The 21,694-nt window shown below is 34.4% G+C and overlaps 1 protein-coding gene across 4 annotated transcripts in view; it reads left to right on the plus strand.

The window, feature by feature from the left end:
- Positions 1–11,871, plus strand: part of FGF7 (fibroblast growth factor 7) — a 29,310-nt gene extending 17,439 nt beyond the window's left edge. For all 4 annotated transcript variants that reach the window (XM_030955223.1, XM_030955219.1, XM_030955220.1 and 1 more), the window contains exons 3-4: positions 7,658–7,761; positions 8,152–11,871. In XM_030955223.1, coding sequence (XP_030811083.1) covers positions 7,658–7,761; positions 8,152–8,346 — 299 coding nt within the window. In that variant the 3' untranslated portion in view covers positions 8,347–11,871. The remainder of the gene's footprint in view (positions 1–7,657; positions 7,762–8,151) is intronic.
- The last annotated feature ends 9,823 nt before the right edge of the window (positions 11,872–21,694 follow it).

Below are 21,694 nucleotides of genomic sequence, written 5' to 3' on the forward strand. Positions count from 1 at the left end.
AATTTTATGTCAACTGTGATCACTAACTCAGGAAAGGAGCAAACACAGCTCATTACCAGATGAAAACACAAAATAGCATAGTAACGAAAAAATTTTAAAAGACGAAGTAATCTATTTAAAGACTTCTGCATTATGAAAGAATTTGAAAAACAGGAGGCTGTGGTCTTATGTGGAATTTTCCAAGTTCAGATAATCAAAATAGCTGTAGACCCTGAAACTGAGTCTGGGAAGTTTTCTCCCTTTAGTTGGATATATCTTATTTTGCTTTGAAAAGGTTAACAAGCAACATTTTACATTTACATTTGGTATTTTGAGTCTACATTCTGAAAGTCTGCAGAGCTTGAAAACATCATTTATTCTAGTAAAATTGGCACAAAATATTTAAATACTAGAAATAGCCTTCATCTGAGCTGTAGGGAAAGCATTTGTTGTACAAGTTCAACTCTAAAGTATTAAATCATTAATTTTATTACTGTTTGGAAACAATTACATTTTGTAAACAGTCATTCCACTCTTTTTTTCCATTTTTCATATCAGTAAATTATTAATGCTGTAATAAGAGATCAGTTTTTCAGACTGAGGATTAAGACTTGAATTTTACATGACAGTATTAATTCTAAAAAATAATATTATTCTTCATTATAACCATATGTTTAGCTTCAGGGCAATTTTTATTGGAGGGAAATGTAGTTTCCTGCAAAAATGAGAAATGACTACATGCTGTCTAAGAGGTTGATCAAGAAAATATTTATATAAAGCAGTGGAGATCAGCAAAGTAAAGACTTCTAATAAGTTTAATGACACATTCCCAAGAGAAGGACTGCCTGGGGCAGCATGTTAGCCAGTTGTTACCATGTACTGCTATTCAAAAGTCACACCTCTAAATTGAAAAACTCCGTAACTTTGCAATCTGTTTTAGTAAAAAATGTCACACCCTTTGGTTCTAAAGATCAAATCAATAGAAATATTGGAAATAGAGTGGTCTGAATAGCTAATGGTCAACAGAGACATGCACAGAAGGCATCAATTTAGAGTCAGAACATTCTACACCAACTACTTACTATGCCACCATTTTCCATGAAGAATGAAGCTTTTGATTTATAAAACTATCTCCTAACTCAGCAAAATTAACCGAGAGTTAATACAAAACTGAGGCAAAACAGGTTGTACAATAAGGAAAAACACTTGAAAATTTTAAGGTATTTCCCTTTAGCAATTATTAATTGCAATAGGGTCAATGAAATTCTCGCTACAGTAACTAGGGGAGGTAGACTTTACAGACAGTTGTAAACTGATGAGCACTGCATTACATTTATTCATTATTATATTTATTATTCATTGTTCTTTGAAAAATGACTAAAAATAGGTATTATGGCTTTTAATATTTCCCACTGCAGAACAAATCTGTAAAGTTTAAAGTAAAAAGGAAGGTGTATTTCCAAACATTGTTCAAACCTCACTCTTCACTTTACACTACAGTATCAGCCATCCATGGTTGGAAGGGCAGATTATACATCTGATGATGCATAAGAAACTGTGTAAATATAAATACTTTGAACAATGCAGACTTAAGAGTGGAACTTGGCTTACCCCTTCCCTTTCTGCAATAAAGGTAAACACCCACAAGTCCAAGTACACATGCAAAGAACAGATCTTGGAAGTAAAATAACAGCATTTCAAAACAATCATTTTAGTTCCCTGTTGTATCTTCCCTCTTATTTTTGGTTCTTATCTTGCCTTTTTTACACTGTTTTCACAGAGTTATCAAGTTAGCAGTTTCTTTAATAAACCTTGACATGGCTCATATTTCATAACTAACTTATCTGTCAGCTATTGAGTATTACCAGGACAATGGTTTATCACAAAGTTGTTGCATCTAGCAATGCATGTATCAATTAGTTTGTCTGACTGGAAAACAGTGGAGACATTTATGGATAAGGTAATATCAAATAAAGAAAATTTAAAATTATAATCTAATGGAGTACAAAAAATACTTTAATGGACTTCTGTTTAGCACTTAGTTGATTTTAATACAGTACGCCTCCTTTTTGTGCCCAATGAAACGCGAAGGGGTAATTAAACATCAGCTACTTATGCTTAATCAAACTTTCTACACAACTAAATCTTGTCAGCAAATCCTGCTGCTCGAGGATGCTGAACTCTGAGCTGCAGCAAATCCCCAAGGAATACCTCTCTATCGTTAATCATGTTTCCTTGGACAACTACAATTTCTCCTGCTTGGAAATTACACACAGGACAAACCCAGGAGTTTTGAGTATTCCTCCATGATATCCAGATGTCTGGCATCTCACTGAAGCAGTAGCTTCAACTGTTCTCCTGAAAATCCTTGACAGATCCATTATTTTAAAATGTTCAGATCATTTTTACAGCCATATTCATATTTAAAGTGCTTCAGAGACTCTACACATGCACAGCAAATGCACGCATGGATACAGCAAAAAGCCCCTGAAGATCTTTTTAGCCTTCTATGCTGTAAATAACAACATATATGTGTTTATGACATAAATCAAAATTCTGAGTATCACAAGGAGAAGACAGAATAAAGTGATAGTGAATGTTTGTACCAATTTGTTTTCTGTTAATTAATTGTTCAATAAAATCACATCCACAGACAGAAAATTCCTGGTGTGGAGAAACCTCCTGCTTTGTAACATATTCTAACATATTTTAACATATATCTTTACCTTTATTTCTACTTTAAAAGCTTATGAACAGGAGTTCTGTGAGGTATCATCTAGGAAACTCCTTCATCCTCTTGCTAAGAAAGTACTCAATACAAATGCAAATTCTACTTTCTATCAATTTTAATTTAATAATAAGGAAAGGTATAAATTAAGTCATATTACAAAATATCTTAAATCAAGACCTTTATTTGCAGTATTTTTTAACTCTTAGTTTTTATATTTGAGACAGAAAGAGCACACAAATTGTTTTACCTAGAAATGAACTTCACGATGCATCCATTTAAAAATATTAAGACTCCAAATAACTTAAGTTGCACAAATACTTTACAATAGAAGCACTACATTAAAAAAAAAAAAGAGAGAAAAATATTTCCTGAAACAAATTACTTTCCAAACTATCCAATAAAAGTATTCACTTCACTGATAAGATTCTTCTGGAAAAACATTTAAGTGTAATACACCAGCTATTTACTGTGCTGGCTTACCAAATGCACACATGTACCAATAACATCATGAAAGTCTTCCAAGATTGACCATCATTGAACCACATTTTCTGGCTTTAACAGGCACAAAAATTAACTTATGAAGTGCCAGAACAAAAGAGCAAATTACATTACTTATCATTAAACAGTGCCTTCTAAGCAAAGATGAGATAATTTTCCTTGGCCTTGAATCATTTGCAAAGGTCATTTGAATTCATAAATACGCGCTCCAAATTCAATTAATGAGAAACACAAGTTAGTGAAATTTAGAAGTTACATTTTGTTTTGACTCATTTTCCATCCAAGTCCTTTCTGCCCCTCTGTCCCTATTTAAGATTTCACATACTTTATTTTTAAAGACAATTCTGCTGAGGAAAGAATGTTTCACAAACACATTCCTCACAAGTGCTGAACTGTCAGTGCCAGCCTCCCTACCCCTAAAAATCAGCAAGAGACTGCTTTTTTTCAACCTCACTGCACAGAGAGCCACAAGAAATAAAGTGCTGTACATATCATATGTGCTTCCACAACACATGTACCTGGCAGAACAGGAAAGTACTGGCATGAAATTGCTGTCAGCCTTCTGAAAAATGTAATGGATGCCAAAGTGTCTCTTTGAATGAATGTCTAGAGACACTGACTCGGGCAAACTGAGGAGCAGTGACCAGAAACCTCATGTGACAGACATTGAGGGGATACCTGCAACATATGAAATGTCTGGAAACAGAGATAGCTGATGGGGGACTGAACTCAAAGTGTGCTTCCCAGAACCTTCCTGAACAATCCTGGCATACTGGGGCAGTTCCCAAGAACATGAAAAGAGATCTCCCTCTGTGGTTCTGCTGCCCCTCCTCTTCCAAAAGCTCCTGAGAGGTTTTACCTGCCCGTGGGATCTTCAGGCATGAGCAGCATTTACTGGATTCCTTGCAGCTCTCAGGAGCCAGAGCTGCAATTGCTCTTAGCTCATAAATGAGTAAAGGGAAATGCCCTGATTTTGCTAAATCACAAGGCTACTTTGTTATAGATAAGATACTTTTATCCAAGGATATTATGGGCAAACACAAAAAAACCTGCCTATTCAACTATCCATGCATACTGATGGAAATTACTTTAATATAGTCTGCAAACAGATCATGTAGCAATAAAAGCTAAGATTTGTTTTAACAAATACAACATAAGTGTGTGGTAAAAGCAAAAAGGAGTCTAACAAATAAAAGGAAAATGCTGATTTGAAAATATTAATTGAATCAGAAAACACACAATATCAGGAGATAAAAACAAAATTATCAAATACTACTTGCCAGGAAAGAATCATCTCATGTGACAATGCTCAATGTTATAGCAATCATATAACTAAATGCCATTTTTCTGCATCAATTTCCAGCCTGAGGTACTGTCCTGCCATTCAGGCTACGGTTATGGAATAAGTCTACACACAAAAGTGTCTGCTTCTAAGTATTGAGGAACTGTCATCCTAGACCAGAATGCCAGGAAACTCACCTCATTAATGACATAAATTTTCTCCAAAACCTGAGACATATTTCACCCACTGAAACTGTTGTGTCAGTCTAAAGGCTTGTTTTGTTTATTTTTATTTTCTTTTATTTTTCTACTGTATATCAACTGTGTGTTATTTAATTTCTAGCAAGTGTTTCCAAAGGCTGCTGCCACCATCCATAGGCATCTTTTCTGAAGACAAACTATAGCCCATCTCTGCTGAGTGTCTTTTACATACACCAGAGGAATTCCAGCTCTGTAGGAAACTTCATTCACTACAGGAATTTTAAGCTACATTTGATACACTGACCATACAACCATATAAAATTGTTTGGAATTTCATGCTGATTTTATAGGAAGTACAGTTGTTTTCAATTTTGGATGCCCATCTCTAGGTTGTTTTTTTTTTTTTTTTTCTTTTCCTGGCTTTAATCTGATTTCTTTCCCAGTTACTTTGTGGTATATTAAGTCTTCTCTTAAATCTCTTCCAAACATCTCTGGGGATGCTTTAGATAAAGCAACTGAAGAACATAGTTTACATTTTAATTTTGAAATCAGAGATATTTAAGACCTTGTTGAAGCTTGGCCTTCTGAATTTCTCCTGATCAATATCTTATTAATTTAAGCATGCCTTTAAAGTAATTTGGTTACTAGAGTATGAAAAGAGTATTTCAATGAAATAATCTATGGATAAGAATTTTCTCTTTCCCATCCTAACTAGTTGACTTTTTTCTTTTCACAAATAGATATTGAAAGGATTAAACACCTTTACTTCTAAAGGAAGCACATAAAAATAAACCTTCTCATTTAAGACAAGGAAAGTCATTGATGTCTCAACTCTGAATAAAGCAGAAAAACAAGTACCCCAAACCAAAATAAAGTAACTCCAACAAGTTAGTCACAATCTACTTCAGGCAAAAAGAAAAAACTAAAAGAATAATGTAGAAATTGTAACAATAATAATATTGCTTTGGAGAAAATCTTTTGGCATTTCCTTTTTTAAAGTAGTAAGATTTTTTTCTACTGTAACTTCAGCCAACATCAGCTTACTCAAGGAAATCTCAATTCCTATTAGCATTATTTGTTTTAAAAAGTAATTTTAAATATTTTATTTTTTTTTAATTCTGTATAAATGGAAAACTCAAACATAGACTTTTTTTAAAAACTCCCCTTAAGTTAATGGCCAGCAGAGGCAAACGAACAAATGGATATAAGCTGTCACTGAAGAAATGCAGATTGCAAATTACTATGAAGTCTCTAGTCATTAAAATAAATCAAACTCTGGAACAGCCCTCGGCAGAAACACTGGGGGCAAAGAAATAACAACTCCAATTTAGTATTGGCAAAGTTTATGAAAAGAGAATTATCTGATGCAATTCCCAGGCTAGCAAAGCACTGGACTTGATGACCCACAGATCCCTTCCACTGTTGCGTTCTTTGTTAGGCTAAATGCAGATGTTCATCTGTTTTTTAGCCTCAGTGTGGTTTTTCTAAAGTGAAATTTAAATGATAGTTAATATAATTTTTGTAAGTTTCGATTACAAATTACCCTTTGTTAGAACTATTGCTAGGCCTGCCGAAGAGTGGAACTTGTCAAAGAATTCTAAAAGCTTTACTTAAAAAAAGCTGGCTTAGCATTATAGGGGAGTACAGAAGTATAAACACTGAGCTGAATGCCCAGCAGTGCACACATCATGAGAAGAGGGAACTGATCTGCTAAAGAAAAAAGGATGAAAAATATACCCATATGTTCTACAACTGATACATCAGTAACATCAAGGAGAAAAGCAAAACAACATGAAGGAAAGCAGAGAACAAGAGGAGATAAAAATGTATAGGGAAGGAGAAATATCACAGATTTTTAATGCCTTTCTTAAAAACCTAACTAACAAAAAACTATTACCGTGTGGCTGTGAAAAGTCAATGCCAACTTGAAAGGGAAAAAAAGGAAATGCTTTGTTAAAGAGGATATTCAGGTGATAATCTAACACATGCCTCTCTCCCACCTCCCTCACTTGTCTCCCCCATGCTTAGCTCTTGCAATTTGCCTCAAGTTGGCTCCCTTTGAAAGACCCCATTTTGGTGGAGTCACAGTGCAGTTGCTATGGCAGAATTCTGTCAGTGACTCAATATTGAAATAAATAGCTCAAACTCAGATATATAACTCTAAATTACTGCTTAAGAAAACATTAATAACATCTAAGCTTGAAAACAACCTGGTGTTCCTTAATAACTTGCAAAATCCCCCGCCTTCACTTTTTTTTTAATATTAACAAAAGATTATTTTTTTATGTTGCAGGTAACTTAAATGTATCATAGTGATTACAGAAAAGTATCGCTGATATGTATCAGTGAGATGAAAATAAATCAGGTTATAGAAAACAACACTAAATGCTTTCTGGTTTTGAATAGGCTCTCAGGGCAGCCTTTAATGATTTTCAAATACACGTATTTTTACAGCTCCGATCAGTCATAAAAGCACACAAAGGTCAAGCAAATACTTTATCTTATTTCAGACACTGTGGTCTGTTTTCTATCACTCGCAAGTTCTAAGGTTTACACTCTTTCAAGGGGATGATACTGCTACACAAAACTTCAAAATAAAGGATTTACACAAATTCTGTGAACCTTGATGGCTAACTACATATTCCAAATGAAACCCTGAGCCTGATAAACTCTAAGCTACACTGATTCTCTGAAAATAGAGGAATTACTTATATTGTCTTCACAACTTCAGTATATACTTTAAAATTACCACCATACAATTTTAAAGTGTCTCTATGCAGACATGGTCACACAGGGAATTTTTAAAGTCTAGCCCTTTCCTCAAAAGAATGCACTTAAGTTTCCTGTTTTCCAAGAATAAATTCAATAAACATGGAAAAATACTACAGAATTTTAGTTCTAGGAAACCTTCTGAGTTAACTGGAGAACAACCAAGCATTTTACAGCCCTTGCTGTGTACCTTTGCAGGTATTCTAGAAATCCGCACGGTGGCAGTTGGAATAGTGGCAATCAAAGGAGTGGAAAGTGAATACTTTCTGGCAATGAACAAGTCAGGGCGACTCTATGGAAAGGTATGGATGCAAACTTCTCTCATGTGTACATCCCTACAATCTTAGAGGTATTTTGAGATGTAACATTTGTATGTTTTTTTAATAAAACAGATTCCTCATTAAGTAAAATGTATTCTGGACTTATCCCATGCATCCCATATTAGACTTTTATGTTCATTTAATAAATGCAATGATTAGGTCTTATATACTTCTTCAAAATGTGTAATACTAAGGGGGAATATACAAAGCTAGACTATTCAATACTCAGATTTCAGAGGCCAAATTAATTTATTAAAATATTCCTAATATGCCAGGTCTAATGCTTATTCTTCTCCCCTCTTCCCTAATCTAAGTATTTAAAAAGACACTTTTGTTCTTGCCTTACCATATTTTATTATTTACTCTCAACAGAAAGTCTGCAACGAGGACTGCAACTTCATTGAACTAATTGAAGAAAACCATTACAACACATATGCTTCTGCAAAATGGACACACAAAGGGAAAGAGATGTTTGTTACACTAAACCACAAAGGGGTTCCAATGAAAGGTAAAAAAACAAAGAAAGAACACAGAGCATCCCACTTCCTTCCTCTGGCAATATCCTAATCACAAATGATCTATAAAGAACTAGTTCCAGCAGGAAGATTAATTTTAAGAAGACTGTTCGACAAGATACCAAGAGATGCTGGAATACTACTGAGAAACTGAACAAGCTGGACTTGAGCATTTATGTTTATTTTTAAGAGACTACATGAGAAAGATTTGAAAATATACACAAAACCAGATTTACTAACTAAAAGTTGTAAAAAATTCTAAAGAGTTGTACAATCATTATCTTAGTCATTGTAACTGGGTAGTTTCTTAAATTAATTTACCCTGAAGAATAAGTCATTACTTGATTATCTGATAATATTTTATTTAAAAAACTATCTGCTTCTTAAATATGGCTGCTATAATAATAATAAGCAGATGATAATGTTGTGTAAAATATGTCAGACTTTAAGGCTGCTGGAATGAGTTGTCAGATTATCAAGTCAATAGAAAATGTGGAGGCTGAGCAGTATTTTAAATACTTCCCCCAAGAAACTCATATCCTATACATAAACTATATGATCAAAAAAAATATAGTCTTGTAAATGTTTATTGTTGTATTCAGATAAGAGAGTTAGTTTGGACAAATTAAGTTTACTCTAACACAAAATGTTCCTATCTATTAATGAAACAAATACCTAATGCTGCTCTAAAAGATGTTTCAAATAGTGTATGTAAAATAAAAATAGGAATAAATAATGTACTTCATCTCACTTTTCACAAATTAACATTTTATATAACAATGAAGCAAAAATTCAGACATATTAAGGTTTTTTATGTAACATATCCTATCTTTTGTATAATTCCTGTTAGGGCATACAGCTTTCAATATTGTTTTTCCATTCTTATACATGCTTTTTCTGTTGTTACAGCATTAAACTTTATTTTAAGCTGTATTTGAACTTTATTGTTTTAAGTTATTTAAATGTTATTTATAAAAAAAGATACTTATTAAGCTGCATCTGTTTCATATGCCTTTAATTCTAAAGGAATAACAAAATGGTCTGGCTGAGATGCATGAATTTTTTTCTGTGACCAGACACAAAGCCTAGTACACAACCTTCCTGCCAACATACATTGGATGGCAGACAAAAATGACAGCCTGCAGCAAATCACACAATGGACATCTCAAAAGAAACAATGCAAAAATGTTAAAAATCTATGCCACATACTCTTGATAATTGAATTACTGGCATGCTCAGAGTTATGCCAGGTAAAAGAAGGTTACAGTTCCAGCAGGCACTGTAAGTAATCCAAAGATGTAGAACCTCCACTCACAGATACAGAAATACGTGCAAGCCTGCATGACTAGTATGAAACCACAGCTAAAATCCCTGGGACCTGATGAAGAAAGGACATCCTAATTTTCCAGCTATGAAAGTGCTCAACTAAGCCCTACTTGACTTATGCCTCATATAATTTAATTCAGTTTCCCTACATTTTTTCTTGGGTTGTGATAATTGCACTTAGATAAAGTTCACCAAAAACTAGCTAAAGCTAGTGACGTGACTGGGATAGAGTCATGTTAATTAAAAATGGTCTTAAATGTTTCAATGTTATGATTGAAGAACAAGTGTCTAGAGTCAACCATTTCTTCCTACATGAAACATTTTCATTTTAAGAGTACTCACAGAAAATGGCAACAATTTCCTTTGACAAATATTTACTTTTAAAAAATCTTGTTTAACAAATAGTGCCATTTTAAAATCAATTACGATATTTGCAAGTCAAAAATCAAAGAAGATATAAACAGATCCATGCAAAAAATGTGTCAGTACAGCTCTATCAGTAAACCTTCACTGTGCTTTTGCTACTTTATTTATTACTTGTTCACTGAACACAACAGACTGTACTATAAAGTAAGCTTTTTTGCTGGTACCTCCCTGCACTACTTTCTGTGAATATGTAACAGTGAAACAAAGCTCACACTTAGGATCAACATTAACATACTAGCAGAAGTTTCTATATCTAAACTAGGTTAGCAGAAGCTTTGAAATAAAAATGAAAATAACAAAACCCCATTAGGATTGTTTGTGCTTAAAAGCTTTACAGAAGTTTTAATTAAAATGTATGTATGCACATAATATATAAATACATATGTAAAAAATCTTAAAACCAGATGCAGACAGGCTCTTTTAAACAATCTTTTGATTATGTAATTCAAGAACATAGAAATACAAACAAATCCTGAATCCAAATTGTAATTAGTCCTTACTGCTAAATGCTTTATATAATGAATCACAATGTTACCACCATTTTCAGGTAAGCCAAGGCTGCTTTATGTTTTACAGCTGTCACAACTGAAATGTGTTCTGAGGGAACTGTTCCCAGAAAGACACCTGACTGCAAATGCTGCAACTCATCAGTACCACACTCATAGGTCCTTACAACTGAGCAATTGCCAATCTATCTTTATCTTAGAAAATCTATTCACAAGTATTGACCCCAAAAAAATCAGTTTTGTGCTAAAACCAGAGAATAATAATCAGAAAATTTACAGGGATGATCTCCAGCAGCAAACTATTAGAAGACAAGGATAATAAGAATATATTAGATTTTAACAGCAATTCAGAAAGATGCCAGAAATCTTCACAAAAGCCTCTTACATCAATTATATCACAATCCAAAGCAATCTTAGCACCAACATACAATATACCAAGTCGGAGGGAAATATGTTTATACATAAGAAAACTGATACGCATGTCTGGAAATGGCTGTATAATACTAAAAGTTCAAGAAAACCCAAGCAAAAAGGGTTACAAAAGCCAACCTCAAGTGTCATTCCTTTGCCTTCCCTTCAGAGGCATTGGCTTTACTGGAGCTTTTTTCTCTGTTTCCCACTGACACTACACAGTTTGTCCAGGCTGGGGCTCAGAAGGGAAACACAATTCCTGTGGTCAAAGCAGCACCTACAGCAGCCACTCTCATCTCACAGAAACTGCTCCATTACACAGCAGCTGTAACTTCTTTACTTCTGTATCACTGCTGAGGAACACTCTGGGACACAAATGAGCAAATCTCATCTGAGGAATCTCAGAGAATGCTGCAGATCCATGCTTGGAGGGTTTTAAAATACAAAGCCCAGTCCAAGCAGTGTGGGCCCTAATTTGAGCAGGAGATTGGACAAGAGACCTGCAGTACTGCTCTTCCTATTTTAATGAGTCTAGGATTCCGTAAGAAAGTTATTTTTCTTGAAACAATCCCTTCAAACAACTACACAAAACACATCTCCTTGTTAGGGAAATACTTACACATTTGTCTTATAACTTGTGAGTCTTTAAAGGTATGCAAAATGGTGTAAATACATTTCATACACAATAAAAATGACAATTGGACATTATCCATGACCTTTAAAATATATTATATGGTACAATACAGTCTCACTTTTAGTTCTGTTGCAGGTACCTGAAAACACAGCTCTGCACAGCATCTGTAATAATCACATTACTAAATGTTGATCAATTGACTATTAAAATACACTTGTCTGTGTTTTAAATTACTTTTTGAAGAAAATATGTATATTCTCTTTTAATAAGCTGAAGCAAGATGTAAGTTGACGTTAAATCAATAAAGAAATAAAAACATCAGTATTTCATTGCACTCAGTGACCAGTATCTGAGCAGTCTAAATATTAAATAAACCTATGAAATCTATCTCCTTACTACTAATTTTTCAAATACCATAATGATTTTGTAACTTTTATCATGTAGAAAAAGGAAGTGACAGATTAGATGACTTTCCACAAATTAGGAAAAGTCATCATCAGAGCTGAGATCCACACGTAGAAATAATATTTTTTTAATCATTTAATAACAAAAAAAAAGGAAGTACAATTGTTTAATTGTTTACATCACTGGATGAGTTTTAAATGGTTACAGTTATTTAAATCACACATTTACTTAATACAGCAGAGAAGGGGAATTTACTAGCAAAAAAAGATGCTAAATTTTCTATGCTGATAATTTTGAAGATTAGGACTGTACTCAAAGCAGAAACTAGATGGGAAAAATTTTCAAAGAGTTGAACAAGGTTTTTAACATGATATTTATCCTAACTTTCTAAATAGTGCCCCAGAAAAATTTCTAAAAAAGCTTTTTCACACTGAAATTCATAAAACAGCAAAATTTAATTTTAAATATTTGGGGGTTGGGGGCTTAATATAGTATTAAAACTACCAAGTGTTAAGTCCTGAGCTCTGTAAATAACTTCACAATACCTGTCTGAGGAAAGCTAGCTTGTAAATCTTAAGCATTCCAGATACTGAAATTCCATAACTGCTTACATTCCAGCCCTAAAAAGGTGAGATTTTCTTCCATTCCATTTCCTGGAAGCCAATCCTAGCACACCAAGATTGGTTGTTTCATTAGGGAAACACTTTTATTTAGAGGCCTGGCACTTGAAAAGATCAACCCAATACAGAAGGAAAAACAAAATTATTCACTTCAGATGAAATTACTTTCTCATGAAAATCATTATTTTACTTCAGTGCTAACCAGAAAAGCAGAGGAATTAGAATGAAGATGCGTCAATTTGTCACATAAGGGTTAGTGTTACAGAAGTTAGCCTGGCTCAGGTCTCTTTGCACTTCAGGAATTTACACACATTGCTAAGTTTGTCCCTAAGCCTTCCATCCCCAGGCTAAACAGTCCCACCTCCCCATCCCTCCTCATGGGAGAGATGCACCAGCCTCAGTCACCTTTGTGCCACTTCCCTCGGCTCTCTTCTGCCCATGTCTCTCCTGCTCTAAGAGCCCAGAACTGAACACAGCACTCCAGGTGTACTGTCACCAGCACGGAGTAGAACAGAAGATTCACCTCCCTTTGCTTCCAGCTAATCTAGTAATATCTTTACTACCCCTAGAAATATTCTTTATAATGTTATACCATATAATTTTAATCAGAATTCAGGGCCAATTCCCTTCACAATTACAACTGGCTGTCCAAACATAAACACAATTCACTATTACCTTGGACAGCACCAGTTTTGATGGGTAAGAATTCAGTCCTCAGTTAAGTGACTCCTGAGTTTTCAAGGTTCACCTACTGGCCTTTGAAATCTTGCCCTGCTACAGATTTCTTACATAACTTTCAGCAAGCCACTTTCAATGTCCTATTTGATAAGAAAGACAAACAAGTTCTAGTCTGGTATGCACTGCTAAAACATCAAACATACACAAATTATCTGACTTAGGTAATTACCTGGCTAATCACACCAGGGCAGCAGAGGAGCTGCAGCTGTCTGTCTGTCTGTCACATTCAAGTGACCTCTGCTGCTACCAGGACACCCCTGTGCCACAGCAGATCAGTGTCTCTGCTCACTCCAGCAAACAGGGGGAGCCTGTTTATAGCTTCTTGATTTACTCTGACATTACTGCACAGTACAGAAAAATGGGATGAGAGGAAAGGGAACATCTGAAAGCCACGGACACTCAATTGTTGTGGAAGATACAGTAATAGTTCAGCTAACTTGCCTATGCACTTTATTCCTATTGCTTTCACCAAAACCCAGGCACAAAAGTGGATCTGAACAGGTAACTTATTTCTCAGTAGCCATGAAAGAGAACAAGTGATTATTAAACAAAACTGTGAGCACCCTGAAAGCCTAAGGTAGATCACTACTGGAAGGGCTAAAATAGTAAGGCTTCTCCCTTTTATTTTAGTGTCATAGGAAAAAAAAGTCATTGTATCTTGGCAAAAAAAAATTAAGATAAACAGCTGCAGTGACTTCAAAATTATTGTGCTTAAAACAGGCTCCCTCAGGTCAGAAGTGTTAATCAACATCTGAGGTGATTTGTTGACCTTGCTTCACAAATAATCACTTTGTACTTGTTTTCATATTCTTGTTTCTATATACTAGTAAAGTATCAAGTACTAAAAGGAAATATGATTATACTGGAATGGAACCACTAGATTTCATAAAAATCAGGCAAATGTTTCCACTGGGTTTAGAATTTTGGGTTTAAAAAAATACCCAAACGTTCCTGTGTTCAAAAACACAGATACATTTCTGTTTCTAAACACTTTACTGCAAACTGAGCAACACACAAAAAAAGGATTCTGTAAACAAGAATTTCCTTTCAAGACCGTAACTTGATGAGAGTAACACAGACTTTCAATTTTAAAGAAACCACACTAATTGTACTTATAAAGAAACACTAAAGTAAAAAAGGAAAATTATTCAGGAAAACTAACAGGCAATACACAATGACAGTAAAATAGTTCACTTTATTAAGTGAACTGTGCATAGGTAATCTATACAAAGAATCTGTAAAGCCGTATCTATTTGTAGACACTAAATCCCTCAGCTAGGTCTCAAGAGGAACTCTCCACTCCACTTTGCTTAGATAGCCTCACACAGCTCTTTCACATCCACATTACAGGAGAAAGCTTTGTGGAAATCATGGCACATGGCAGAACTCTTCCCATCCTCTGATGTGTATGTAGTACCTCATTAATTCAGGATTTCTGAGTACAGCATGTTCCAAACCTCCTCTCCTTAATGGTAACAGATACAGAGAGAACCCAGCATCTTTTCCTAGGCATTTAACCTAACTGTAGTGAAAACATGTCAGAGTGGTGTCACTGAAAACTGGGAATGCAAACTTACAAGTTTTTGCTCAGTTATTTTCCTCTGAATTATTCACAACAAAAATAAGATTTTCCTATCTTGATGAATGGGGAATGATCTAAATTCAGAAAAAGCACATAAGCCCATGAAAACAAAACAAATGAGGGGGGAAAGAGGTAAGGATAGGAAAAGTTATGGTTACGGTTGGCGCAAACTGACAAAAGGGATTAAGAGAACATTGGTTGCATAAAATTGTGGCTGTAGATGCTTGAAGGAAAACAGTAATTTCAGGAAGGGGGAAAAGGGAAGAAACTGGCTACCCTGAAGGAAAAAAATGCTGGATAATATTCAGAAAGGGAGCAAGTTAGAAGCAACACAAGAAGGTTGAAAAAAAAAAGTTAAAATAGTGGCCACAAGACAGAAGAGAAGGCTTGACTGAAAGTATAAAAATACAGGTCTGACCTATCGGGACAGCAAAAATAAGAGGGTAAAAGAGGCTACAATGCAAGACATACTGAAAATGGGATCCAGATACAGACAAAGGAGTGGAAAATGAGCAGCTGTCATTAGTGTAAGAAAACTGACAAATCAAACTAAGCTGGATTATCAGCAGCTCCTTTAAATGCTTTGTAATACTGTTCACAGCTTAATCAAATTGACTTATCAATATATTGGCAGGATATATGTTTAGAGTTGATAAAAATTCACATTTAATTTTGAATTCCTTTAACATTTTGGGTTTGTGCAAAATAAACTGAAAGTATTAATAACAACCTATGTTGACAATTATGATTTTGCAGCGTACCATAAGTTTAATTCCAAAGTCTATGGTCACATGGTTTATGTGTTTAAAATATTTACAAGACTGACTGGCTTCTGCAGAACTGGCAGATGCACCAGCTTGTATTTTAGCTGTAGCATCTTTACTAATATGAATTACTGTGGCAGCCTTAAGGCTTTTGAGATTCCATTTATTCCACACACATTTCCTTGGTTTTAGACCTAAAATTAAAAAAAAAAAATAGAAAAATATTTATGTGAATTTTGAAAACCACCCTATGAATATCCCCAAATGAAATTAAAATTGCTTTATTTCCTGTCTCCAATGTGCAAGTTTTTATGCCACTGTCAACTTTAGGCATGAGATCCAAGCCTGTTAACTAAAATAATTACATTCATATACTTAAAGTCAACCAGAACAGTTTTTGCTATCTCCCTTCTGCTTCTGCTTGGGTTTGCACATGGGTGAATATCCTTACTTTGTGGTTGTTCCAGTTCTGGTAATTTAATACATTTGCATATGTTTTGTTGAGGTTGTGAATTACTCTCACAGTAATACTTAATTTACTTTATTCAGTGGTTTTCAGTCTTCATTCCACTCAAATTTTACACAGCTCCCACACTGTAAGTTTCATGCAGACACAGACTCTGTGCCATAGCAGTGGTCTCCCAGAGCTCTGGGATTTTTTTCTGCTCTGACTAAATTTCACTTAAATCCATCCATTATCTGTTTATAGTGGTTACACATTACAGAGAACGCTGTGGGCTTATCCAGCTCTTCCAAGTAAAAGGCTCTTTAGGAGTTTGGAGCATATATAACTTTGATGTATATAAACCTTCTCTAAATTAAATTTTTCAGGGTGATCTTTTTCTACATACAATTTTCTCTGTCTGTAACTAAAAAGAATTCTGCCCAATGCACAGCGACTGACACAGAGAAAGGTTTTGAGAAAATATTTCTGTACTTTACATTCACTTCAAAAACATATTTCTTTTGCATTTGTCAATCAGTTTCAACATATAAGATAATGAAATCCACATTGTCATGAAATCTAAATAAATGAGCACTAAAGATAGAAATCTGCTCTAAATCTAAGTTTTGGAATGGATATCAAATGACATATGCAATCTAAAAATCATAAACTTTTACTGTCAAAACATGCAGGTATTTAATGGTAATATAATACCACTTCCTTTAATGGTAATGTAATACTACTTCCAATAGAAATTTCTAGGATAGGTATAGTCTGAATTCTGTAAGAATATTTGTAAAAAGTGGCTCTTTTTTATAGAGAGATACTTTCAAGCCCACCTACAAACAGCTGCTATTTCAAAAAACATTTTGAGATGTTTGATCCAGTTTTGTTTTTCTTAAGGAGAAATAATGCCATGGATAGTTAGTTCAGATTCCTTTCCAGGGTACTGTTTTAAAATATTTATTCATATTGATACACCTACAACCAGTATTAAGAAATCATCACACTTATTATTACTGAGCAGGAAAAGCCAGCTTTGACATCAGTATTTCCAGTACTGCATTTTCTATGCATATATACATGTATGGCATTACACACATAAGGCAACAGATAATAAAGGCAATAGAGTCTCACTGAAATGCACAGCTGGTACTCTGGACAAAATATGCCTCAGGGAAAGGAAAAAACTACCAGTACCTGATACCCACTGAAAAACTAAGTCTACCAATCCCTCCTGATAGTCATCATCAAAATATTTAATAGATTCAGGAAATACTGTCCAAAAAGCAACACACTGACTTGTGACAACCAATCAGGATCAGGATACACCTGACAAAATAACACCACATCCAAAAAGTCTACAAAAATATTTCATATTGTTATTTTTTAATTAATGTGAAAATATTGAACTGTCACAACTGCAATGAACTTCTGTTAGAGAAAAACAAAGCTTTTAAAAATCACATAATTTAATAATTTCATTTTACTATTCACATATTATATGAGCCAAAAAAATTCCCTTTAATGACCGCCCATGATAATTTCCAGCTTTTCCTCACCAGTTCTGGTTGTTCTCTCCCAGGTACTTACATGAAAGTGCTTCCAGCTGTCCTCTGGAGCCAAAAGCTGCCAATCTGGATGCAGGTACACTGGCTTATGTGTCACATTAATACTTTTACGTGCCAATATGCAGCAGCTACCCATGTATCACTGAAAATGCTACTGGTACTCTTACCTGAGAAAAAGTATCTTTAGCATGTCTGGGAACAGGAAGAAAATGAGCCAAAAATCTGCCATTCTGTCAAACAAGTGCTCTTGGTTAAGCTTCGAAGGGGAAAAAAATCAGAGCAAAGATACCTACATAAATTCAGATATGGCTGTGTGCAAAACAGTGATGCACAACATTGTCAAACCCACAGTTATCTCAGGTGAGGCACTGCCAACACAAAGGAACAGCACCAAACCACATATCCCTAAATTATTACCCTCTCTTACTCCAACACATCCTTCTTCTAAACATTTTAATAACTTCTAAGTGTTTAATCGGTTCTGAGTATATTGAAGTAGTTCCTGATTCAGAACAGCACTGAAAAACATGAATTATCTGAAGCATATGTTAAGTTTATCAGCCAACAATTAAGACAGAATCTAAGTGAGGTACTGAACCAAAGCCAGTGCATATAATCACAGCCTCCTGCCACAGGAATATTTTCTTCCTCCTCTTAATAAAGAACATAGTGATCATCTGAGGTAACAGAACCCACACACTTTTGATTTATGCTCTTAATCTAAATATTCCAAACTCATACCTTTTGTAAATTTTAGCACCATTACACAAAGTAAGCACAGTAAAATAAACAGTCAATTTCATCTAGAAGTTTATTTTAAGCTTCACGATAAAAACCTGCTAACTAAACTAATTCTTCATACACTCAACTGCAGCTCCTTAAAGTTACATGAAAAGGTAATCTTGGACCTAGAGCTGATGCAGTTGAGTTGCATGAGTAAAACACATTTTTGTACTTGTGGTATATGCAGATTTTTTGTTTGATAATAAAAGCTATAACAACACTTAAAATTAATTTATATGTTAAACTTCTGGAGAAACCATTACCACAAAGAATCCTGAAGCACTGCAATAGATTATTTTAAGAGAAACAGACTTCGAGAACAATTTTCTATCAAAACAACAAAAAAATATTCAGTACAATGAATGCAGGGATTTAAAACTCCTAAAACCACAAAGCAAATCATAACTGGACAAAGGTAAAAAGTACAAGGATTTTAATTTGAAACACAGTCCACAAGCACATAGGAACTTCTTTCAGCTTGCAGAAGTACTGAAGGGAAAAACTTGCAGGGGGAATGTTTAGCTTTTACTGAGAGAAACAAAAACAGCTTCTTTGGGTATCTCAACATTAGGCTGTCAAAACACAGGGACTGATTTGCATTTGCCAGATACCTGCAAGTCTCTCAGCCTGTTACTGATTTTTCTTTTCAATTTTCAGTAAACATAAGACTAAAACTCTAAACATTTAAAGTTTAAACCAAAAAAAGTTCTTGTTTGATACAAAATTAGTAAGGCATATAGTCACACCTGCTGTATTAATTCCCATTGAAGATGAGTAAAAAACCCCAGAATTTATACTTTTTATGGTGGTCACTCATCATATTTATACAGTATTTGGAATTTCCATTACCCTATATATCTGAATTCATGTAATCCTACAAAAACTGAATGACTTAGTTTGCTGTCAGAGGTATTTTTTTTATTTCCATGTCAAACCATCCCCATAAGACAGAATGCTGTGTACTTTTTTACATGCAAGCTAAAGAAACTCACCTCTACATTTCTACCATTTGACTCCTCAGCAATGTATTTGGGAACCTGAAAAATTTATAAATGCTTATTTCATAATTAATTCTATTTCACACATGAAATAAACAGTATTTTCAGCTAAGACAATTCACACTATTAACTACGTGAATATATTTCAGATAAGGAACAAAGGTGTAAAACAGCTACTTTAGGTGACTATAAGATACTCTTAGAAATATAAAGAAACTGAAGTAGTTTTTCAAGTTGGGTTTTTTACCTCCTAAAAAACATACAGAGATAGGTGTAATTCTATTTCTGTATCCAAGGGGGGAAAAAAAGAAAATTTGATTTTTCTTGTCCTATCCATAAAAAGAATTAAAAATATTTAATACTCTTTTGCTTTACACATTTCATGTGTCTCAGTCAGAGCTCCCTCTGTAGTAATCTCAGTAACAAAGTCTTAAAAATTCAGCCAGGTTTAGCAAGAAGTAGGGTCTGGATTGATGATTTTATTGATTAAAAGCTCCAAGCAGGCCAAGACCTTACATATATCTGGATCTACATCTAAATGTGTCAACACACAAAACTTAACACACTGTACAATCCCCTGCATCACTGGAAGGATTAGAAGGCTTAAAAGTTACCATTTTAGGCCCATCTTTCTTTTACTAACACCATGATCTGTGGAGAACAAGCTTGCCTACACTTTTGCCTGCACTTTGTTTAGGCCTAAAAAAAATGTTCCTAAAACCCAGGCAGACCTGGGGCTTTAATTTATTAGGTTTTTTCAAATTATGAACTTGACACTTCACACTCACAGACAGAGGGAAAGCTGCAAACACTTATTTGGGCCAATGCCTGTCAGGTACTCTGTTAAGGGCAGTAAGATGCTCCCCTAGATACACAGGCCCACACTGGCATGAAAAGACTTTTTGAGCACATTTCTGTGCCTCAGTGACATGTGTTTATTGTCTTCTCCAAGTCTGAGTGTGGTCTGATGTTCATACAGATATTTACATAAAACACTTAAAGGAATAATCCTTTTGTAACTTACCCAGCAAAAAGTAAAGCTCATCAACAGAGATACAACTCAACCACTCCTTCTGCAACCAGTACATTGTAAAAACAGCTTCTTCTGGAAATTATAGAAATGTAAATCTTAAATTAAGTAATCTATGAACTTTATTATGCATAAAGAATTGCAATACAAGTATAAATGCATTTTACATCTAAGAATCTCTAATTCTGGCAACATTGCAAGTCAGACTGCGCTTTCCTCCTCTCTCATGTTCTGCATTCAGAGAGGATTACATCATCTCAAAGAGCCAGAAAAACAGAAATAGACCAGGGAGGCCCATTACAGCAGACAGAGTAATTAAAAAGACTATAATTTTTTAGTTAGAGAAGGAGATAACTCAAGAAAAAAGGGTCATTATGTTTCTAAAGAGACAAATAAAATCATGTGCAATTTAAGTTCTCGGAAAGGCCAGTAATGCCTTCCATCTGTTGAGAACAGCCTTGGAAGCGCAGGAGGAAACTGATCCTTGATCTAGCAAAGAATTTAAACTAGCAGCTTAAATATTTGAGCAAATTATTGGAACCAAAGGTAGTTGTTTGAACTTGATCACCAAATTGATCACTTCACTGAAATAACTCAGTAAGCATTAAAACAGAGTAATCAGTGTGTTTTTAAGCACTCTGGTATTGCTGAAGGACATTGATATGCTCTATTTTAATAGCAGGGCAGCAAGACAAATTATTTCTTTAACAAAGCAAATCACTGAAATGTTATTGACTGCACTGAAACTATTAACACACATGCTCATTCTGTGATGCTGTGATTTCAGGGTAAAATGGTTAAGTAAAATCAACTTAAAAATGTAAAAAATTCAATACTTTGTTTTGATATTATCCTAAATTTAAGTGTTTCCATTTTAGGTTACTGCTCCTATATATCTACTATTAAAAAAATTAATTTTGTAATGAAATGTTCCACATCTTTTCAAGCATTTTTTGTTTCTTTGTTCCAGTGGGGGAAAAAGTTCTGGTTGAAAGCTCAAAAGAGCAAATTTTCTGGTTTAAAAGATTTGAGTGAATTAATACTCCCAAATAATGTAGGCAGGTCAAAAGGAATGTCCTGCTTCTTCCAAAAAGAATGTCATTGTGACAAATCACTGGTAACCACATTATACTGAATTCTTCAACAAACCAGAAAGGCATC

The sequence above is a fragment of the Camarhynchus parvulus genome, chromosome 10 (genome assembly GCF_901933205.1).
Source record: "Camarhynchus parvulus chromosome 10, STF_HiC, whole genome shotgun sequence".
NCBI lineage: Eukaryota > Metazoa > Chordata > Aves > Passeriformes > Thraupidae > Camarhynchus > Camarhynchus parvulus.